General features: G+C 34.2%; 2 protein-coding genes across 2 annotated transcripts; one reads left to right on the plus strand and one right to left on the minus strand.

Moving 5' to 3' along the window:
* Nucleotides 1–290: 290 nt before the first annotated feature.
* On the minus strand, nt 291–2,319 carry LOC107459322 (probable indole-3-pyruvate monooxygenase YUCCA11; the record flags this gene model as incomplete). Its single annotated transcript, XM_016077531.2, has 4 exons — nt 291–482; nt 766–891; nt 1,180–1,413; nt 1,693–2,319. Coding segments are annotated over 4 exons (1,179 nt in total), but the record flags the coding sequence as incomplete, so codon positions are not given.
* A 12,952-nt stretch (nt 2,320–15,271) lies between these two features.
* On the plus strand, nt 15,272–21,291 carry LOC107459320 (protein NETWORKED 2A-like). Its single transcript, XM_021128049.2, has 4 exons — nt 15,272–15,358; nt 16,316–16,332; nt 17,795–19,508; nt 20,236–21,291. Exons 1-4 carry the CDS (start codon nt 15,272–15,274, stop codon nt 21,289–21,291), a joined length of 2,874 nt encoding a protein of 957 aa, XP_020983708.2.
* The last annotated feature ends 564 nt before the right edge of the window (nt 21,292–21,855 follow it).

The following is a 21,855-nucleotide window of genomic DNA, read 5'->3' on the forward strand; positions in this document are numbered from 1 at the left end:
ATAAAGTGTAGGGGTAAAATTGTAAACAAGATAAATACTAAAACAAAAGTGAGTAATCCCATGTTATTGGATAAAATTTCACACCATTAAAAACACAAATTGATGGCTATAAATTACAAAATTTGCTGGTCCTTAGAACTCCTCATAAAAATTTAGTCAAATCAATTAAATCATTTAACTATTTTCAACTATCAACTTCACAAGAAATCAATTGCACTTGAATTTTCATCTTATTTCAATCAATCGATCAGCTTGCATGATCAGCTTGCATGTATCACTATAAAATAGGACTAAGATGTAATTTGATTGACCCTTGAAGTCAAAGTGAAGTTGATATCATTTGCTATTTTCATCGCATCAAATGAAATGCCTTCTAATCCTCTTTTCGAAAATCCAGCACTGTAAATTCCATGTTTTCCTTTCCAATGATTTGGGTAACTTGGTTTTGGCATTCCATTCTCATTGAATAGACCCTTGTAATCCTGAACGACAAAAAATGTAACACAATTAATTATACAAACATATTTATTAAGTACATTAATCTAAACAATAATGTTAAAAAGACAAAAAATAGTGTCAAAAGTTATTATTAATAAATATTAAATAAAATAAATTGTGGTTAATTTTGTTTATTTTTCTTTGTTATAAAATATTTTCATAATTTAAAATTGAATTTGAGACTACTATACCCACTATCCATTGAATAAATTTGTTTCTTTAGGAAATACTATATTGTTTTCGAAATAAAAATATAAATATACACACCTTAAGCCACTTCAGCACATTGGTTTTGTATCCAGTAACAAAGATGATTGCATCGAAATGAGCATGTTGTCCATCAACAAATTTAACTACCTTATTTTCCTTGATACTTGAAATACCAGGATAAACCTAAATTTAATTTAAGACAAGGATAATTAATTGATTGGATAGAACCCGTTGTTAATTAAAAAATTAATTTATAAATTGTAATTAATTAATTAATTAATTAAAAATATAAAAAGTTAACTTTTACTTAAACAACATTAACCGACTTTAATGTTTAAATTATAAATATTTAAGATTAAATATTTATAATTTGAAGTCCAAAATTTTAAATAAATAAAATAATTTTAAAAAATTAACTGATGTTAAAAAATTGATTATCTAACATTAAACAAGTATATATGTATTTATTACCTTTATTTTTCCGTTCTTAATCCTTTTCACGCAACCAACATCAATGGTAGGAGTAGTACCACCTTTTATTTTGAGTGCAAAAGGTCCTTCCTTTGGCCTCGTCAAACCATACTTAGACATATTTCCATACTTCAATTTGCTCATAACAATCATGATCTTGTCCACTTTTTCCACCGTGAAGTGTTTTAGCATCAACATACCCACATACACCATTTTCTTAGTAAAATAATGCACCTGAATGAATAGCATACACTCACTATTAAATTTTGTTGGTTATTTTGAACTACATAGGGTTCATATATCAGAATAGATGCAACACATGCAATTTGATTGCAAGCACAAGAATTTACATAAGAGAAATGCTAGGAAACTAACAGGTTTTGTGATTTATACCAATTAATTAGTTATCATTAGTGATTTATTAACACTCTAATTTGCAAGAATTATAAAACCATCTTTTTCAGAGATATAGACATAAATAGTTACATATCTATTGACAGAAAAATAATTTACTTGACTTCTGATGACAATAGAGGTATATGCACCCCAAGTTGAAAGATCATAAGCAATTTTCATGCCAGAATTGCCACATCCAACAACCAAAACATTCTTCTTGTACATTTCTCTCCCATTCAAATACTTGCTACAATGCATGGACTCTCCTTGATAGCTCTCAAACCCTTTAATGTTTGGGATGTACTCTTCACTATTCTCTCCGCTCGCAACCACCAGAAACTCTGCCTCATAGATTTCGCCGGCACCGGAAGAGTTGTTGGTAACAAGGAGCCTCCACTTTCTACTGCTTTGGTCAATGAAAGCGGAGTCAACAGAGCAGTTGTAGTTGATGTCAATGCCAAAATGCGCAATGTAAGAGTCAATGTAGTGCAAGAAATCAACCCTGGGGACAAAATTGGGAAAGTAAGAAGGAAAAGGATAATGTGGAAGGTTACAAAAGTCTTTTCCTAAGTGTAGTTTCAAACGATCATATGCTCTTTTTCTCCAAAGAGAAACAGGACAATCATCTCTTTCAAGAACAATGTTAGAGATTCTGAGTTTGTTGAGACATCCTGCGGTTGCTATTCCAGCAGGTCCTGCACCTACAATCACAACATGTACTTCAATAATCTGCATACTTGATTGTTATAGTTAATAATCAATTTAGTCTCGATGTTTTTATAGTTTTACAAAGTTCTGTTATTATTGAAAGCATCCATGAGTTGTGATGATCTTTTTATAGTTTTTTGTTTATTTTGTTGTAATTATATATGGGGCAATGCGTATGTTTTGGAGATAGTATAACTGGTTACTGGTTGGTCAAGTAATTTTTAGGAAAAATTATACAATAAGAGTAATATATAATTTAAGAAGATTATTTAATTAACATGTGTTTTAAGATTATACATGCTAAAGTTATTAATCACTATCAGAAGTGTCATTAAGAAAGAAATTAAGATTAAATTGATAACTTGGAAAATATTACAAGTAAAATGGTTAATTTAGAAAAATATGGGGTTAAAATGGCAAATATGGAGTCTTAGGGATAAAATGATTATTTTGACAAAATATAAGGTTAAAATAATGATAAGAATGGAACATTAAAGATAAAATGGTTTTTATAAAATGTCAAAGAGAAAATAGTAATTAAGAAGAAAGAAGGATATAGAAGTCTTTTATAAAAAGAGATATTGAAGACGTAATGGTCATTTTAGAAAAATAAATGACACAATGTTTAACTTAAAAGAATTTAAGGGCATAATTGGCAATATGTAAAAAGACTAAGGACAAATGTTTTCATAGAGAATAAAATAAAATCTTAAATAGAGATGTCCTAAAAGCTGTAAAACGATAAAATGAAACTCGAAGATGCTTATGAATTAATGTCCGCCTAACAGAGCTAAGGTTTTGTCCTGCCTAACCAGTGCGGAATGAATATAAGAATCCTAACTTATATAATGAATTTTGTTTCTCAACTGAAAGCATACCGTGGCGGCAAGCTCTGCAACAATTGTCAAGTGCCTTGAATGCACATGGTTCGCTCAAGAGGCATATATGCTGAGTGTACGCAGTTAAGAAACCATATCTAGGTTTGGTCCCGAAAAACGTCAGGTTGCGGCTAGTCAATCTATGAGTGAGTTCATGACGTGCGTAGTACAGACATACATCATAATATTTGTTACATTTTATAACATCCTTACTATCAGAATGTATGTCACGCTTCCGGCTGCGCCACTCTGATAGCGAGAATATTACATAAATTATAACTCCTATCCCTCTTTACAAAAAAAATATCGATAACAAGGGTGAGAAAAAATATCTCAGATATTAAAATAGGTAAAGCACAACCAAATACTCAGACCAATAGCATCAAGTTGGCCAAATTGAATACCATAAAATGTGCATGGTAGGCTAACAGAGTTAAATTAGTAGATAGTTATGTGCATAAAGCTCTACCTCCTGTCATCCAGATAAGACCTACTACATGATAGACGTTTAGAATATGCAATGAAATATAGTCAATCCATTCCTCAAGTTCTATAGGAAGATTGTTCAGATTAAACCTAAGCTTTGATACCACTTTGTCATGGCCCAAAACGAGCCATGACCGGCACTCAGGAAAATAATCCCTAGCAAGCCTAACCGACTCAACGATAAATTGAATAAAAAAATAACAAATATTTGAAATAGAAAATTACAGTTTTTAAAATGAATAATTACATATTTTTAATAAAAGATAAAATAAATAAATATGGATGGATCCTGCCTGTGACATATGGAGCATATACATCTAGGAACTCGACAAAAATAGATACTCATTGCAGATCGTAACTCTTGATTAGAAAATCTCACATAGTCAAGTATTTGTTCCTGAAAAATATTTTTAGAAAAAGGGGTGAGTTTTGCAACTCAGTGACTAGACAATACATCTATAATCCACATGAGACCATATAAACATTATTATCAAAGTAATTTAAATTAGAAAATAGTAGTTGATAATAATAAGTGAATCAATAAGGGAGTTCTCATTTAGAAATCAAATCAAAAGTCTACACGTGGACGGCTCCACCTCTATGGGTAGCCCTTTCCTCTTGTGTGTCCTAACAGAATAACAGATCTAATGTGTGACCTACACGTTAGACTAGCAACAACCCTGCTAGCTGGGGTCTGAGTCAGATGCATCTAAGTTAACGTCATAACCACCGTTAACTACGGTTTTCTAATACGAGCCTCCCAAACCAATTCAAAACATATAGTTTCAAATACAATAAATCTTCAATCTCTCAAATATATAAGGTATCGAATCAAATCAATCAGATAATATTTTTTTATTAGAAATCTTTTCAAATCATACTTTCTCAATCATAAAAACATATTTCATAATTTTAAAGTGAGTGCCAACAAATACTTTAATGTTTCAAAAGTATATATTCGAATAAAATTAATATTTTAAAATAATATAAGGCTTTATAAAACATATATATAGTCTCATGTAAATCTCTGAAGTATGAATTTCATAAAAATAATTATTCAGTTATAATAAATCAATTATTCTAATCAAATCAAAGTTCTTCAATAACAGTTTTATAAATATAATTAAAAACTCATAATAGCATAAACCAAAAGCTTAACGGTTATAAATGTAAAGCCTACTCACAGCATGGTCCTAACAGACCGAAGAGACCAAACCCAAAGTGTCGAATTCAAGATAAGGAAGATTGAAGTAGAATAAAACGAATGAGCGCAGAATTTGGACCGGAGTAGTGACAAAATGGAGTTGGCGATAGTCCCAGAAATCTAAAACAGGCAAAACTAAAATCGAATTAAAACAAGGACAAGACAGATTAAATGGTGGCATAATAGGACATGAAAGCTAGAGCAGAATCAAGAAAAAAGGCTGGACCGAAATAATGACAGGAACAGTTCAGCTCCGGTGGCAGGAAGATAGAGTGTGTGAGAGGAGAGATGACTAGGCCTACTTCTATGTGTATACTTGTATGTTAACGGAGTTGGGGATTCGGTTCTCTTTTACTGATTTTGAATGTGGTGTTTTGTCGTTATTGAGCTGTGCTCCAACACAACTGAATCCTAATAGGACATGAAAGCTAGAGCAGAATCAAGAAAAAAGGCTGGACCGAAATAATGACAGGAACAGTTCAGCTCCGGTGGCAACGACGACTTGGTTCAGGTACATCCAAACGGCGACAGGAACAACGCAGCAGCGGACGTCCCTCCTTAGCGTTTCTTGGAGGCAGAGGCACGGCGGCTATAGCAGCAGCAGCAGCGGAGTTCCAACGGCGGCAGAACCTCCCTGCGACCACTTCTCTCTCCACGCGCATTCTGTTTCTCTCCCGGCGACAGATCTGGCGGCGCGAAATGGAGGCACAAACAGCGGTGATGGTGGCTGGGCTTGACGGCGACGACCCTTCCCGTGGCGGATCTGGGTAGAACAGCGTGTCTTCCCTCTGTTTGCAAACCTCCATAGACGGCAACAATGAAGAACTCGACGGTGACGACGGCGACACGAGACAGTGACGCCTCCTTCTCCTTGCGCGACTCTCTCCCTCGGTTCTGGCCTTCCTCACGATGACACCACGGCAGCGACGGTGGCAGTGACGCCCACCGGCGCCACTTCCCTTCCTTCTTCTTCTCTTCCCTCTCTGGTTCTCCCCCTCTTCTTTTTTCCCTTTCTGTTCTTTTGTTCTGCTGTTGGAAGGGGTAAGGGTGGCTAGGGTTTTGGTGAGTGTGTGAGGGAGTGTGTTATGTCAAGGTTAGGGTTAGAATTTTGGTTTGGAAAGAAAAAAAAAAGAGAATGGTATTATAGGGATTTTACATTCTACCCTCCTTAAAAAAATTTTTGCCCTCGAAAATTAATATAATCTGCAAGACTTTACTTGGTTTTAGCACTTTACCAAACATGAGAAAGAAGTATAAAGAGATGCAAAAGTTACAAGATAGATTTTTGTTAAAAATATGCGGTTGACATTCACCGACTCACATTTTCTTGACAGCTCAGATGTACATAGCACTCTTCACTTTGTTTCTCAATCTCCTCAAAATACATTCTTACTTCATACTCTCCTTGGTTCTGTAGTATATATCTATGGAAGCAACTGGTCTTACGTCATGTCTTAGAATTACAACTTTTCAAACTTCAGCATGAATAAGCTGTGTCCTAATGAATTAACGTATCGTTTGCTATCTGGGAATCGCACGTGACACCGAAACAAGCACGAGTTTACTCAAAAGGATTCGAAACCTAGAAAGAGAAGAGCAAACATCACAGATGGTGTTCGCACGAACGTGGAAGGATGTTTAAGATTGCAATTAAACAATGATGTACAGAAACAATGAAGTGTTCCAGAAAGAGAGTCAATTGAATCTTAACGAGAAAATCTGAATCAAAAAAATTTGATAGAAACAATAAAAGAAAAGATAGTGCATTAGGTCAAAACAAGTTTAAGTTGGATCAAAGAAGTACAAAGTTACTAAAAGAAGGTAACCAAAGTCAATGGTAGTGTTTTTTTTAAAAGATTTAAGTGGATGATTAGGGACACGATAAGGCAAGAAAAGAATCAAATCAATAACTTTTCCAAAGAAGATCTGGGAGTTACATAGTTCACGTAAAGGAATGCAACGTTAACACCTATGTTGTCGAGAATCTATGGGATAGCCAAAAGCATGACGATAAGATCGAGATATGCACAAGATGTAGGACGTGAAACAAAATAATCAAATTTTCAATTTCAACAAGGATTAAAACAAGGAACACTTGATATGAAATATAGCGGAGTGAACGATAAATAAAATCACGCGGCACGATTATAGCACATACTTCAACACAAACCATCCCAAGAAGAACACCTAACGTTCCCAAACTTAATGATTACCATTACTTAAATAAAAGAAACGAAAGAGTTTAGAAGAACTATTTCTCGCAAGTTATAATTTCTAGCTCTCTGTATGCACCATGCTAAACAATCATACCACAAGATGTGACGACGCTAGATAGAATATAGATTTTTTTTCTTTCAACAAAACTAGAAAGTGAACAAAAGAAAACAAAGTCCAGCAGAACAATATCATTATAGCATAAGAGGCTTTAGGGCATAAGTAATTGTTGAAATAACTGAAAAAGCTTCACCATATTCCTTATTCTATAACCATTCCTCATAAGCATCATCATCAAGACTCTAAAAAGGCCAAAAATAATGAAAGTATTGCAAATAATTGAGAGAGTAAATTAGGAAAAGGACATAGATGTTGCATCCAAAATTAGAAGCTAGCATATATAAATAGTATCACTTGAAAATTTTTATTTCTAAACATCAATAACCATAACAAAATGAAATATTCAAACACAATCAATCAACGCATACAGATAAAGGAAAGATTCAAAACAACCAAATGTAACGTATGATAAAATCCAAAATAAATGAACCAATTAAAAAAGGAAACTCATGAAAAGAAAGAAAAAAATGATAAATTTACATCTTCAAGATCAAACTGTGATCAATCCATACCCATTATTTTCTAGGTTAACAAGCTATGATGGAACAACTCAAGATCAAACCCAAAAACTCAAAAAGAACTCACAGTACAAAAATTTATTCATCAATTTATTTAGAGTATAGACTTCCCCAATTTTCATACATTGCAAACAAGAAAATTTTCAATCTCCATCGCCCACAATTTCAGTGCAAAGTGTCAAATACAGATGGGCTGGCAATTTAAAATATTTTCGACATAATTCTATAATCATGAAAGAAAACTTAAACATATAGAAGTTTATGACTCAATACAGTATTAATTGTACAAGCACATGATTCTCAAGTGAGCATTACCATACTAATCATATGAATTTAAAAGGAAAAATTCTTCCTTGATATCTTAAAAGTGAAATATCTAAAGGAAATAGCATCAACCAATCAAGAGCCATCACTATATCATAAAGCCAATGACATATAAGTTGAGCAATTAGAATTTAGTTCTTTCACTCTTTGTTCATGGAAGAATAATAACAAAAATAACTAAATAAATAATCGCATAAGTATGAAAGTCAAGTTTAAACCGTAAACATTTTATGAATAAAATAAGATATAAAAACCTCCTAGCTCACTATTAACTTATTTTAGCAATTTTCAACCAATATTCATCAAGTTACAACCGCATCAATCACCAATTAAGCAACACTTACATATTATTAAACTACTTTACAGCAGCAACCAATAACCTCATGCATCCCTCAAAAGCAATTAACTCAGATTACTTATTTGTTAATAATCACTAATCAAGCAACGTATATCAGCAAAGAACTATCTAAATTAGTAATTAACTCTCACATGCAAGCTACAATTTAACACATATTCAAGATAATCATCATATGCTTTATAATCATTAGAATATAACAAGGAAAAGAAAAACGTATATAAACTTTGTTTAGCTTTGAGGATTTAGATATCTAGTTTTTTTCGTTGAAAATCAATAAAAATTCTTTTCAATATGCAAGATCTATAATCCCAATCTCACAAGGTACTACAAATCAAGAAAATTAATCTCTCTAAACTTTTGAGAATAAAAACTAGTTAAGAGCAGGAAAATTCTCAAAAAAACTAAGATTGAGAGAATTCTCAAGTTTTAGATCTTAGCCAAGAGCAAAATTCATTATCTAATCACCAACAAAAAATAAGCGTTCATAATCTAGATATCACCTGAACAATCAGAAAAATAGTTCCATAACAGAAAAACCGTATTTGACAACATAGTACCATAATAGAACCAAATCAGTAAATTAAAAAAAAACTCAACCAAACTTCTAGATTGAAAAATATTTCAATCCAGCCAATTAATCACCCAAATAATTCACTACACCTAAGTAGAGAAAATCATTAATCTAACAAACAACAATAACACTTCATTCATATGTTTATCGCATAATTCTTCTCCTTGAGCAACTGAATAACAATTTTTAAAATTATTGATTTGAAAGAAAGGATCACAAGCAACTCAAAATTTAGTCATAACTTCAAAGATTATCAACATAAAAATAAAAATTCAGATATCGCTTATCAAGTCCAAGACAAAGCATCTCGTTTTGTAACTCAATGAATTCATGCAATCCAAAATTTCAAATACAGCTCTATAAAGGAATTAGATAATAATTCACAGCAAACACCAATCGGATCTTCTAAGTATTTCATGAAATATTGACATCAGGAATTATAGAGAACAACACAAAGACGAAAAAGATTAAAGCATGCATTCACAAAAAGGGGAAAGATTAGAAGTAGCTACAAGACAAGAATCGCGAACCGGAACCGAAACTGAAACTATTGCAAGAACACGTTCGAGAAAATCTAGCAAAGGATAGGGCAAGATTGGGTACAAAAGGACAAGAGTAGTAAGAAGCGGCAGAGGACAGATGATCACAATAATCAGAAGACAACAATGATATAGAAGACAAAGAGGACATTCCTATAGGCCTTTGATAGTACCACAATTTGTACAAATAGGCGCACTTCTATTTATACAATTGTGATCCTACCATAGGACACTTGCTCCATATTACACAGATTAAACCTAAGCTTTGATACCACTTTGTCATGGCCCAAAACGAGCCATGACCGGCACTCAGGAAAATAATCCCTAGCAAGCCTAACCGACTCAACGATAAATTGAATAAAAAAATAACAAATATTTGAAATAGAAAATTACAATTTTTAAAATGAATAATTACATATTTTTAATAAAAGATAAAATAAATAAATATGGATGGATCCTGCCTGTGACATATGGAGTATATACATCTAGGAATTCGACAAAAATAGATACTCATTGCAGATCGTGACTCTTGATTAGAAAATCTCACATAGTCAAATATTTGTTTCTAAAAAATATTTTTAGAAAAAGGGGTGAATTTTGCAACTCAATGACTAGACAATATATCTATAATCCACATGAGACCATATAAACATTATTATCAAAGTAATTTAAATTAGAAAATAGTAGTTGATAATAATAAGTGAATCAATAAGGGAGTTCTTATACAGAAATCAAATCAAAAGTCCACACGTGTGCGACTCCACCTCTATGGGTAGCCCTTTCCTCTTGTGTGTCCTAACAGAATAACAGATCTAACGTGTGGCCTACACATTAGGCTAGCAACACCCCTGCTAGCTGGAGTCTGAGTCAGATGCATCTAAGTTAACGTCATAACCGCCGTTAACTACGGTTTTCTAATACGAACCTCCCAAACCAATTCAAAACATATAGTTTCAAATACAATGAATCTTCAATCTCTCAAATATATAAGGTATCGAATCAAATCAATCAGATAATATTTTTTTATTAGAAATCTTTTTAAAGTATACTTTCTCAATCATGAAAATATATTTCATAATTTTAAAGTGAGCGCCAACAAATACATAGCATAAACCAGCATATCAGCAATGAGAACTAACAGACAGAAGACCTGGAAATACCTGGAAATACCAGCAACGTGGAGAAGAACCAAAACGCGGACGAACGACGGCCAGCGACCTACGCGAAGAGGCGTCTAGAACGCGACCAGAACTAGAACCACGCCGACGAACATGCCTCCGCGGGAAGAAACAACAACGGCGGAGACGACGGGCTTCCTGGTGCGGTGTGCCGGTGTGCGCGACGTGACGGCTGTCGGTGAGGGGACTGAGATCCACAGTGCGTCTGTGCGTGACTCGTGAGAGACTGAGATGTCGCGGTGAGGAAGACGGACAGAGGGGATGGGTGACGGACTGAGCGGGTGGGAGGTTGGGAGGTGGCCTCGGTGGGTGGTTCAGAGGAAGAGAGGGAAGAGGGATTAAGGGTTTCTGGGTTTGTGAATTCACTGACGGCTAGGGTTTTACTTTCTTCCCTATGTTATATATATATATATATATATATATAGTCTCATGTAAATCTCTAAAATATGAATTTCATAAAAATAATTATTCAGCTATAATAAATCAATTATTCTAATAAAATCAAAGTTATTCAATAATAGTTTTATAAAATATAATTAAAAACTCATAATAGCATAAACCAAAAGCTTAACGGTTATAAATGTAAAGCCTACTTACAGCATGGTCCTAACAGACCGAAGAGACCAAACCTAGAGTGTCGAATTCAAAATAAGAAAGATTGAAGTAGAATAAAACAAATGAGCGCAGAATTTGGACCGGAGTAGCAACAAAATGGAGTTGGAGATAGTCCCGAAAATCTAAAACAGGCAAAACTAAAATCGAATTAAAACAAGGACAAGACAGATTAAATGGTGGCATAATAGGACATGAAAGCTAGAGCAGAATCAAGGAAAAAGGCTGGACCGGGATAACGACAAGAACAGTTCAGCTCCGGTGGCAACGATGACTTGGTTCAGGTACATCCAAACGGCGACAGGAACAACGCAGCAGCGGACGTCCCTCCTTGGCGTTTCTTGGCGGCAGAGGCACGGTGGCCATAGCAGCAGCAACAGCGGAGTTCCAACGGTGGCAGAACCTCCCTGCGACCACTTCTCTCTCCACGCGTGTTCTGTTTCTCTCCCGGCGACATATCTGGCGGCACAAAACGGAGGTACGAACGGCGGCGATGGTGGCTGGGCTTGACGGCGACGACCCTTCCCGTGGCGGCTTTGGGTAGAACGGCGCGTCTTCCCTCTGTTTGCAAACCTCCATGGATGACAACGATGAAAAACTCGACGGTGACAATGGCGATACGAGATGGTGACGCCTCCTTCTCCTTGCGTGACTCTCTCTCCCTCGGTTCTGGCCTTCCTCGTGATGACACCACGGCGGCAACGGTGGCAGTGATGCCCAACAGCGCCACCTCCCTTCCTTCCTCTTCTCTTCCCTCTCCGGTTCTCCCCCTCTTCTCTTTTCCCTTTCTGTTCTTTTGTTCTGTTGTTAGAAGGGGTAAGGGTGGCTAGGATTTTGGTGAGTGTATTATGTCAAGGTTAGGGTTAACATTTTGGTTTGGAAAGAAAAAAAAAGCGTATTATAGGGATTTTACAATATTTATCTGCTTTACTAGGTCAACCAAACACCTAACGTTACATAAATATGCTTACGACAAGTGCGACAAACTCAATATTATATAACTAAATACAAAGTATAGAATTCTATAGGTTAACCAGTAAGTAACACCAGGCGATTAGCATTTGTCATAACATACTAAAAATTGGGTCGTTACATATTTTGCGCTAGTTTGCATGGGATGAGTATTTGTGGGAGCTGGTGAGTGATGAAAATCACTATATTGAATTTCTAAACCAGAAATAAGGATACTATTAGAATGTAACTTGCTGTGTAAGTCAGATACTAATTCTGAGGGTATAGGCTTAAGGAGAGAGGTTTGTTGTTCTTGTGTGGAGTCGGCCACGAAAAGAGGTGGTGGCGTGTTAGTTTCAGTCATAAAATTTTGAAGCATAGTAGAGGTACTCTCATTAGTAGAAGGTAATGATAAGGAAGCTGACTCAACATTAAATGATGGTGGTAATATAATAATGGGAATAGATAAAGTTTTATGAGAAAAATGTTGCTTTGTATGTGATGTAGTTTTTTATGAAAAGAACTTTGAATAAGGAAAATGACTCTCATCCAATAACCCATGCCTTGTAATTATGATTTTACCATTTGGTTGAAGACATTTGTAACCTTTATGATTACGTGCATAACCTAAAACACTGATAAAGTAGATTTAAAATCAAATTTAATAGGATTATAAGACTTTAAACATGGAAAATATGCAGACCAAAAAAATTTCAAAACAGAATAATCAAATGGATTATGATGTGTAAGTTCATATGGAGATACATTCTTAGCATTCATAGAAGGTAGCCTAGTGATTAAGTAAACAACATAGAGAAATACATCATCTCAATTTTGCAAGGGAAATAAAGCATTAGATAACATGGCTAAACTAATTTTAGAAATGTATCTAATTTTTCTCTCCGCTCTACCATTTTGTTGGTGCGTATAAGGGCAAAAATAATCTATGTGTAATACCATTAGTAGCTAAAAAATAAGTGAAAGCATGAGAAAGATATTCCCTTCCATGGTCACTTTAATTTGAAGAGCTTTAATATTTAAGCAAGTGTGAGTTTCAATTTGATTTTTAAATTGAACAAAAACTTGTAATGCTTGTGATTTTATGTGAAGCAAGAAGATAGAAGTGTAGCGAGTATAAGCATCTATGAATCATATGTAATAATAAAATCCATGGGAAGAAGTAGTGGGAGAAAGGACCCTTAAATGTTAGTATATATCATATCAAAAGGAGCAATGAAATTAAAAGAATCATGAGCAAAAGGCATTAAGTGCATTTTGGCCAAATATCATGAATAATAAAATGGCAATTTTATTGAATCAAGAGAAAGAACAGGTACATTATACAATTTCATAACAGTGAGAGTGGTTTTTGGAGCATAATGCCCCAATCTCTTATGCCACACAGTATAGTTATTACATAGAGTACTAAAAGTGCAAGGAACTAAAGTGGAGTCATTCATAAATGCCATTTTTAGGGATTTCTTGAAGCAAGATTTGATGAGTTTTCTGACATTTAACACAACCAAAGTTAGCATGGAATTCAAAGAAGTAATTGTTATCGGCTGCAAACTTTTGCACACTAACAAGATTTTGAGTCACTTTAGGGACATGCAATAATTTTTTAAGAAAGTTTCTTTTGTTTTCAAGAGATATAATGCAAGATTCACCAACATTAGAAATAACCTTACTTGAACCATTACGTAATAAAATCTGATCAGGGTCGTTATATTCAATCGTTGAAAGGAGATTACTAGCACCCTTATTGGAAACCATGAAGATTCTAACATTGTAAAAGGAGTTGCCATTAGGCTCAAGGATTATAAAATGAAGAAGGTGGAGGAAGTGAAGATGATTGAGAAGAGGTTGAACTCAGGGAAGAATCTTGAAAAGAATGGTCAAACTGTTGAAATAAAGATAAAGTAATGTGACCAAGCTTTCCACACACGTGGCATTATGGATGATTATTTTGATTTGAGGAGAGACCTCTATGAATGAATCTTCTTGAACGTCCTCTTCTACCTCCAAAATTTGCACCAAAAATTCCTTTGCCATATGAAAATGCTTGAGTGCAATTGGCTTTAATTAATGGCCCAAGTTTAGTTTTCCATAACTTTCAAGCATATCCTTGTGACCTAATAGGAGAGATTCAGCTTTAATCAAACAAATTGTTCCAGAATTGTCCATAATCTTTGATATATACATGGCATACTCCTCAATAAGCTCATCACAAATTGCAGATATGTGATCATCCAAAGCAAGAATATGACTTATAGTGGCCATAGCATCAACAAATTTCAAGAATATGACCTATTCAGTGGCAGTAGTTGAGCCATGATTTTTGATAGACTTCAATTGAGACTTTAATTGTTGTACTTTGATTCTTGAAATCTTGAAAAGTAATCATGGATAGTTTCTTAGACTTAATAAACAAAATGGCATTCAAGCATTCTATTCTTGAATATGCGGCGAATTCAGTGCCTACTAGCTTGTATGCATCAGTGGTGGACTGTTGAGGAATCTTCTCCTTGATTAGATGCTTTCCTAGATCATTTGCATTAATTACATACAAAGCTAGTTGCCTCTAAATTGGGCCACTATGGAGAGCTCTCCGGTTGAGAGATTTCGGAAAGTTAATAGGTTACTCATCTTATAAACTCCTCGCTCTTCTTTGTTTTTAATAATGTGCGACTAACTTCATGCAATCCTCACACTTCCAACATTAACAATTATCGAGCCCATATTTTGATCAAAGAAACTTTGAGTTTAGATTTGGAAACCGTTAAATCAATTGAGAAAAAGTTGCTAGAAGCTTATGGGACTAAAGAGGAATATTTGAAGGCCAAATCTCGTATTAATGGTTGGTACTAGGGGATTGTAACACTACTTTTTTTCTATGAAAAATGAAAATGTAAAAGGTGGTATAGGCTAAACATAATTTGGAGAATATAAGATGAAAGTGGTGTTAGATTCACGATGCAAAATGCACTTCAGACATACTTGAAACATACTTTCAATATGCATTCACGTCAAGAATAATGGTGGATCCAGCAGATGAGCTTTTATATTTGGAAAGGAAAGTCACTGGTGAAATGAACATGGATTTATCAAAACGATTGATTGTTGTATAAATTAGAAGGAAAAGTTTTTACCTTCCAACAAAGAGTACACTAGGTTCAGATGGTTTCAGTAATCATATCTACCAATTTTAGTGGGATGCAATTTATAAGGATGTTTCTAGAGTTGATAAGAGTTTCTTTAATGGTGCTCATTTTTCAAGAAGTTCTAATCACTCTCAAGAAGTTGAAAAAATCTAGTTTTTGTAGAGAAAGGTTAGAGAAATTTTTTGAAAAAAAATTGATAAGAAGTTGTTATAGAGAGGCACCTTTGCGCATAGCGTTTCCATGTGTAATGTGCTCTTTCATTTGGTGCCTCCAACGTAAAAAGCATTGTTTCAGTTAGGCATCCTTGTCTTAGTGTCTACGTTTCTATCCGACCTGGCTAGACCATCAATTCACTGATTTTCTGATTAAACCAATTAATCCGTTCCAATTTTGATAACATTAATTGAATAAATAATTTAAAAATAATGACATTTTGATAAACAATGAGACATTGGTAAAAATACCATGCATTTCTTCTATACATTTCGTATTTTCTATTATTTCTATAAACTCTGATAAAAATGGAAAAATATAACGAATGGTTTTAAAATCTTATAAACTGATATATAATTATTCTTGCAAATGTATTTTATTTAACAGTTTTAATATTTAGTGTGTGTATTTTTTTTTTTGTTGACAATTTTTAGTGTGTGTATGTATATATATGTCTATGATGATCTATTATTTATTTATTATATATTAACTTTGCCGTAGCCATTTGAGTTAATTTTGTCCAATTTTTGGTTTAGAATTTGTTATGGAATTTGTTAGTACTTTGTAGAAGTTATTGTGAGTTTGTGACAACTTTAGTAAGACTTACCCCCTACCACAAAAAAGAAGGCCAAGAGTTAGGTTCCTGTTAGACAAACTGATTTAAGTGCTATAATTTTTCATTTTTTGTGTCTACTTGGTAACAAGTTCCTACTTTCTCTAAAATTTTATCTAGCCCCTCCGTCCTCCTTGATAAAGAAGTATCCTTTAAAAAGGGAGTAAAAATTTACTTTAAGTACCGAATTTCTACATAAAGTCTTTTTCTATTACATAGCAACATTTTCCTCTATGAAATTGTAATTTCTTTTTTAAATTTCTCATCTGGCTTAATTAGCATCTCTCCAACATTTGAGCACTTAAAGGGTGGTAACACATTACACGTATGCTAGTGGCAAAGTATCCTCCTCCTCTCCTTGTGTAATCACACTAAAGGGCATTTTCGTCAATACATATTTAATTTCTCTTTTCTCCATATTTTTTTCCAGTGAAAATCATCACATCTTTTGGTATGTGATCCGGAAAAAAAGAAAAAAAATTGTGTGTAGGCCCTTTTGATTTTGTTTGTGTAACTTCGTTTGTTTCAGTAATCTCCATTGACAAATGATTATTTACCTCAATGTAGTGAAAGTGTAAACGATTGCTACCCTTCAGAAAGAAAAAAATGTTGCAAAGGGCAGCAAGCAATGCATATTCGTGGTGGTGGGCTAGCCACATAAGGACAAAACAGTCAAAATGGCTGGATCAAAGCCTCCAAGGTATCGTTTATTTAGTGCACGTGTTGTTGTTTCTCAAGAATCATTGTGCGTTTCTTTTTGTTACCTTTATCACTCGTTAGAAACAAAATTATACATACATATATGTTACGTTTTGGTTCTCATTAGGTAAACATAGTTTTCAAATTTTCTGGAAACTTTAGGACGTGCGCACAAAATTCTATTTTCTATTAGTTTCCAAACTAATTTAGAAATTAAATTATATATGGTGCTTAACCTACTTGCATTCAAATGTAGATGTTTCCTCTTCAATATTTAATGTTCACCATTTTCTTAAAAGACGATGCAATGAGTATTATTATGTATTAATGGTATTAGAATATGAGTTATTGTTGTTTCTGTAGTTTCATTGATACTCGTTTACTGCATAACAATACATTATCGAAGCAAATGTTGTGTTTGCTAAAATGGTTTATGCTGTAGTATTTTTATGCTTTATGATTCCGTAAACTAATGAGAAAGTAACCGGTGCGATGTTGTTTCAAAATTTTTTAAACATTATTCAAATTTTAATCAAAGGGTTCGTTTTTTCTTTTCAAATCAAATACTTTCAATGCTCACAAAATAGTTATTGATCGACTTTCGAAATGATCAAATGCTGGATTTATAAATTGTGATCTTCAATCACTAATTCAACTGCTATTAATTCAATGCTAAATGTTAAAGTGCTACAAGTGTTATTATTTGGATTCATGTTAATCTCTTCACAAATATAAAATCAATTAACCAATTGAAAATTGACCAATTTGATCATTTCTAAAAGTCCAAAGTGTGTTGGTAAGCGCGAGAGATCTTTGTAACAAGTAAAGTTAGTCTAGTTTATCTGAGAATAATCAAATTTAAAGCTAAGAACATTTAACACAGATATGGAGGAGAGGGTATTTGATACCCTCAGAACCCTGCAAGATGAAGGGGACTCGTTTGCGACGAGGGCAGAAATGTATTACAAGAAGCGGCCGGAGCTGGTGAGTTTTGTAGAAGAAAGCTTCCGATCATACAGAGCCTTAGCAGAGCGGTATGATAAACTTTCAAAGGACCTTCAAAGCGCGAACCGCACTATTGCAAGTGTGTTCCCAGATCAAGTTCATTATAGGACTGAAGAAGAAGACGAAGACGATGATGAAGAAGAAGAAGAGAAAGGATCAAATGATGCATTATCACCAAAATCTAACAATGGAAGAAGCACTAATAATAATAATAATAACAATGAAGCATTGATACCTAAAGTTCCAAATATCCCAAAGAAGGGTTGTTTCAGAAGTCCATCCATGTTGCTCTCAAGAAAAGGATCACTGCCAAAGAGGACTACAAGCCCTTCCGAAAAAGATTTCAAAGTTTCAGGTTCCGGTCTGTCGAAGGAACAAGCACTCGGTGAAACTGACAAGCTTCAGAAAGATATTTTGACACTTCAGACTGAGAAAGAGTTTGTTAGGAGTTTGTATGAGCGCGCCTATACACAGTATTGGGAAATCGAGGATCGGATCACAGCAATGCAGAAAAGCGTCAGCAAATTGCAAGATGAGTATGGTGTTGGAACCGTCATCGAAGACAACGAAGCTCGAACTTTAATGGCGGCCACTGCTCTAAAGTCTTGTCAAGTTACTTTAGCTAAGTTGCAGGAGATTCAAGCACAATCATCCGAAGAGGCTAGAGTTGAGTTTGAAAGAGTTAAGGAAGCTCATGAGATGTTTGAGTCTCTTAGAGACCAATTCATCTCTAAATATATGAACCAAGATGAATCCAAGATTGTAACACCAGTAAGTCCAGTAGAAGAAGAAAATGACATGGATGATGCTGAGATTCAAGCGAAGGTTAAGGAAACTAAATTGGAGGAAGATTCAAGTGAAGTCATCACTGTGACTGAAATGGCCGATAAGATTAATCAGCTTGTCAGTAAGGTTGTTACATTGGAAACCACCGTTTCGTCTCAAACAGGTTTGGTGCAGAGATTGAGATCAGAAACAGATGAACTTCAGACAAATATAAAGAAATTGGAAGAGGAGAAGGATGTTTTGATAGAAGGTTCGGAAGTTACGAACCAAAAGCTGAAAGAAGTGGAGGAAGAGTTGAGGAGGGTAAAGCTTTTGAACCGAAGCGTCCGAAGCCAAGACAATACAATCAAAGCACACTTCATTGAGGCTAGTTATGACATTAAACACCTTTCTGAAAAACTGAATAACATGAAGCCAGATGTGGAGGAAGAAAATATGGTACTGTACAAGAAGGAGAACAATAATGATCTTGATGGTAAACAAGGAAATGAATCCCAAATTTTCGATGAGAATGTCAAGGCATTAAAAGAAGAAGATGGCGGAGATGTGACTCCGGAAAGGATTCAGAATATGGGCGGTGATGGTGGTGAAATTGAATCACATGATTTGCAGAGTGTTGATGGTAAGGGAGATGAACCTGACTGGAGGCAATTGTATATAAGTGGATTAGATGATAGAGAAAAGATTCTGCTGGAGGAGTATACTTCTGTTTTAAGGGACTATAAGGATGTAAAGATTAAGCTTAATGATGTGGAGAAGAAAAACCGGGATAGCATTTTTGAATTGGCACTTCAGGTAAGCAATGCTCAATATAACTATTTTACTCTTTATAATAGTTGTATCAATAAATTTGATGTAGATTCAGGGATTGGTAACTATATATGTATCAAAAATACTATTTGTATATTAAAATCAGCTATTATATTTACATAACTATAGATGTAGTTTAACTAATTTTTAGTATATATTTTATATTTAAATGTGTATTGTACATATATATATATATGAGATTTCATAAACTATTTTTATAAAGACACATAAAAGTTAAATGTTTATTAAAAGTATCAAGTGTTCAAAAAAATTAATTAATAAATTAATCATCATGTATTTATGTATAAATACATGCGTTGTTTAACTTATTTTTAATTTATATTTTATATTTTAACATATACTCTATACAAATAGTTGATTTGATAGTTGTTTTTTATTTACACCTATTATGATTGAATATTTATAGATCTCTAACAGTAAATTATTAGAGACCAATAAGTGATTAATTTTTATTAGAAATTGAATATGTTCAGAAGAAAAATAAAGAACCTGTTTATTTTTTCCTCTCATATTTCTGGATAACAAATATTTCTCTTTCATTATATTAAAAAAAATTCCTTGCCTGCTTTGAGAGCAAATGCAACTTTTGATCTGTGTCAAAGAAAAATATGGATTGATAGACACTTAATGCATCCAGTAATCATATATTAATAGAACTATTTCACTTTTATGGTTTCATTGGTGCTAACAGCTAAGGGAATTGAAGAATGCATTAGCCAACAAGGACCAAGAGATAATCTATTTACATCACAAGCTTAACAGTCCAAATTCAGCTGGTGATAATTCTGATGTAAGTCCATTCACCATGGCAACAGAGTATAAATACACACCGAACGAAGCTCTTCTTCGAGAAGCCGAAGCTCAAGAAGCTAACTTGCCGACGGTCCTTGAAAAGAATTCGCCATTAATTACTTCAGATGCGAATCCAATCAAAAGTCCTTCTTCAGATGATTCGTCACATCTGAAAATGAATGAGGGAAGGCTGGAAGGGCTATCAAGCATAGAGAAGAAATTCCGGTCTGACATGGATGACATTCTAGAGAAGAGTCTTGAATTCTGGCTCCGATTTGGCACTTCTATTAACCAGATTCAAAAGTACCAGAATTCAATCCAGGACTTAAAAGCCGACCTATGCCACATACAAGAAAGTCATACAAGATCGTCCTCGGAAGGACATTCTTCTAAAAGAACGCATTTACAGTCACAACTTAAGCCGATATTCAAACACCTGCGGGAGATAAGAACGGAGTTATCGCTGTGGCTCGAACACAACACGGTGTTGCAGGTTGAGATGCAGGATAGGAACTCTTCCTTGTGCCACTTGCATGATGAAATAATTAGAGCAAGCAACAATAATGGAGAAGAAGAGAAGGAGGGAGAGCTAACGATAAGTCCTTATCAGGCTGCTAAGTTTCAAGGTGAGATTATGAACTTGAAACAACAGAACAACACTGTTGCAAGTGAGCTTCAAGCAGGTCTAAGCCTTGTGAGTGGGATGAAGAATGATGTTGAGAAAACACTTGATGAACTTGACCTTGTTATTGCCCCCAATAAGAAAAGCAGTAGCCATGGAAGCTCCAAAAATGATTCGGGGCGACCTCGAGTACCATTGAAGTCTTTGTTGTTTGGAGCCAAGTTGAAGAAGCATAAGCAAAAGCAATCGCTATTTTCATGTGTAAATCCCACCGTGCATAAGAGTGACATGGAAGATGAGGCTGGATCTCCAATACATACACAGCAACAATGATTTCATTCTAGAATGGTATTGTAAAAATAACTAGGATATGAATAGCTTCTAAACTTGTTTTTAATTAAATATACGCAATAATAATATATGAGGTTAGTTAAGATGATAAAAATTAATAGATCATGAATTATTCATGTTTTTGAAATATTATCAAACTTGTCTCAATTCCTATTATATGAAATTATTTTTGTTTATAAAGAGTAGGAAATACAATGTCTTCTCGTGATATCAAATAGTTTATTCATGGAACTTTGCTCGCTCAAAAAGGGCTTTACATGCAGGAAAGGCTTCATTTTCTTCAAGTCATTAATGAGCATTTCGGTAAAAATGAGGGCGAAAATTAAAGTGGAAGCGCCTCCCGCTTTCTCCCTATTCTAAATTTACCGTCTCTAACCTTCCCTCCCCTTCTCTCTATGTTTTCTTCCTCCTCGGAATTATGAGCAAAATTCTATCAGTGCCATTGTATTAGTACCATTGTGTTCCTTGTGAGCTTCTCTTCGATTTTATGGCTTTATTTTTTTTCGGTAGTAATGTTTTCTCCATCAATTTTACTACCCTTATTTT

This window comes from Arachis duranensis, chromosome 7, assembly GCF_000817695.3.
Source record: "Arachis duranensis cultivar V14167 chromosome 7, aradu.V14167.gnm2.J7QH, whole genome shotgun sequence".
NCBI lineage: Eukaryota > Viridiplantae > Streptophyta > Magnoliopsida > Fabales > Fabaceae > Arachis > Arachis duranensis.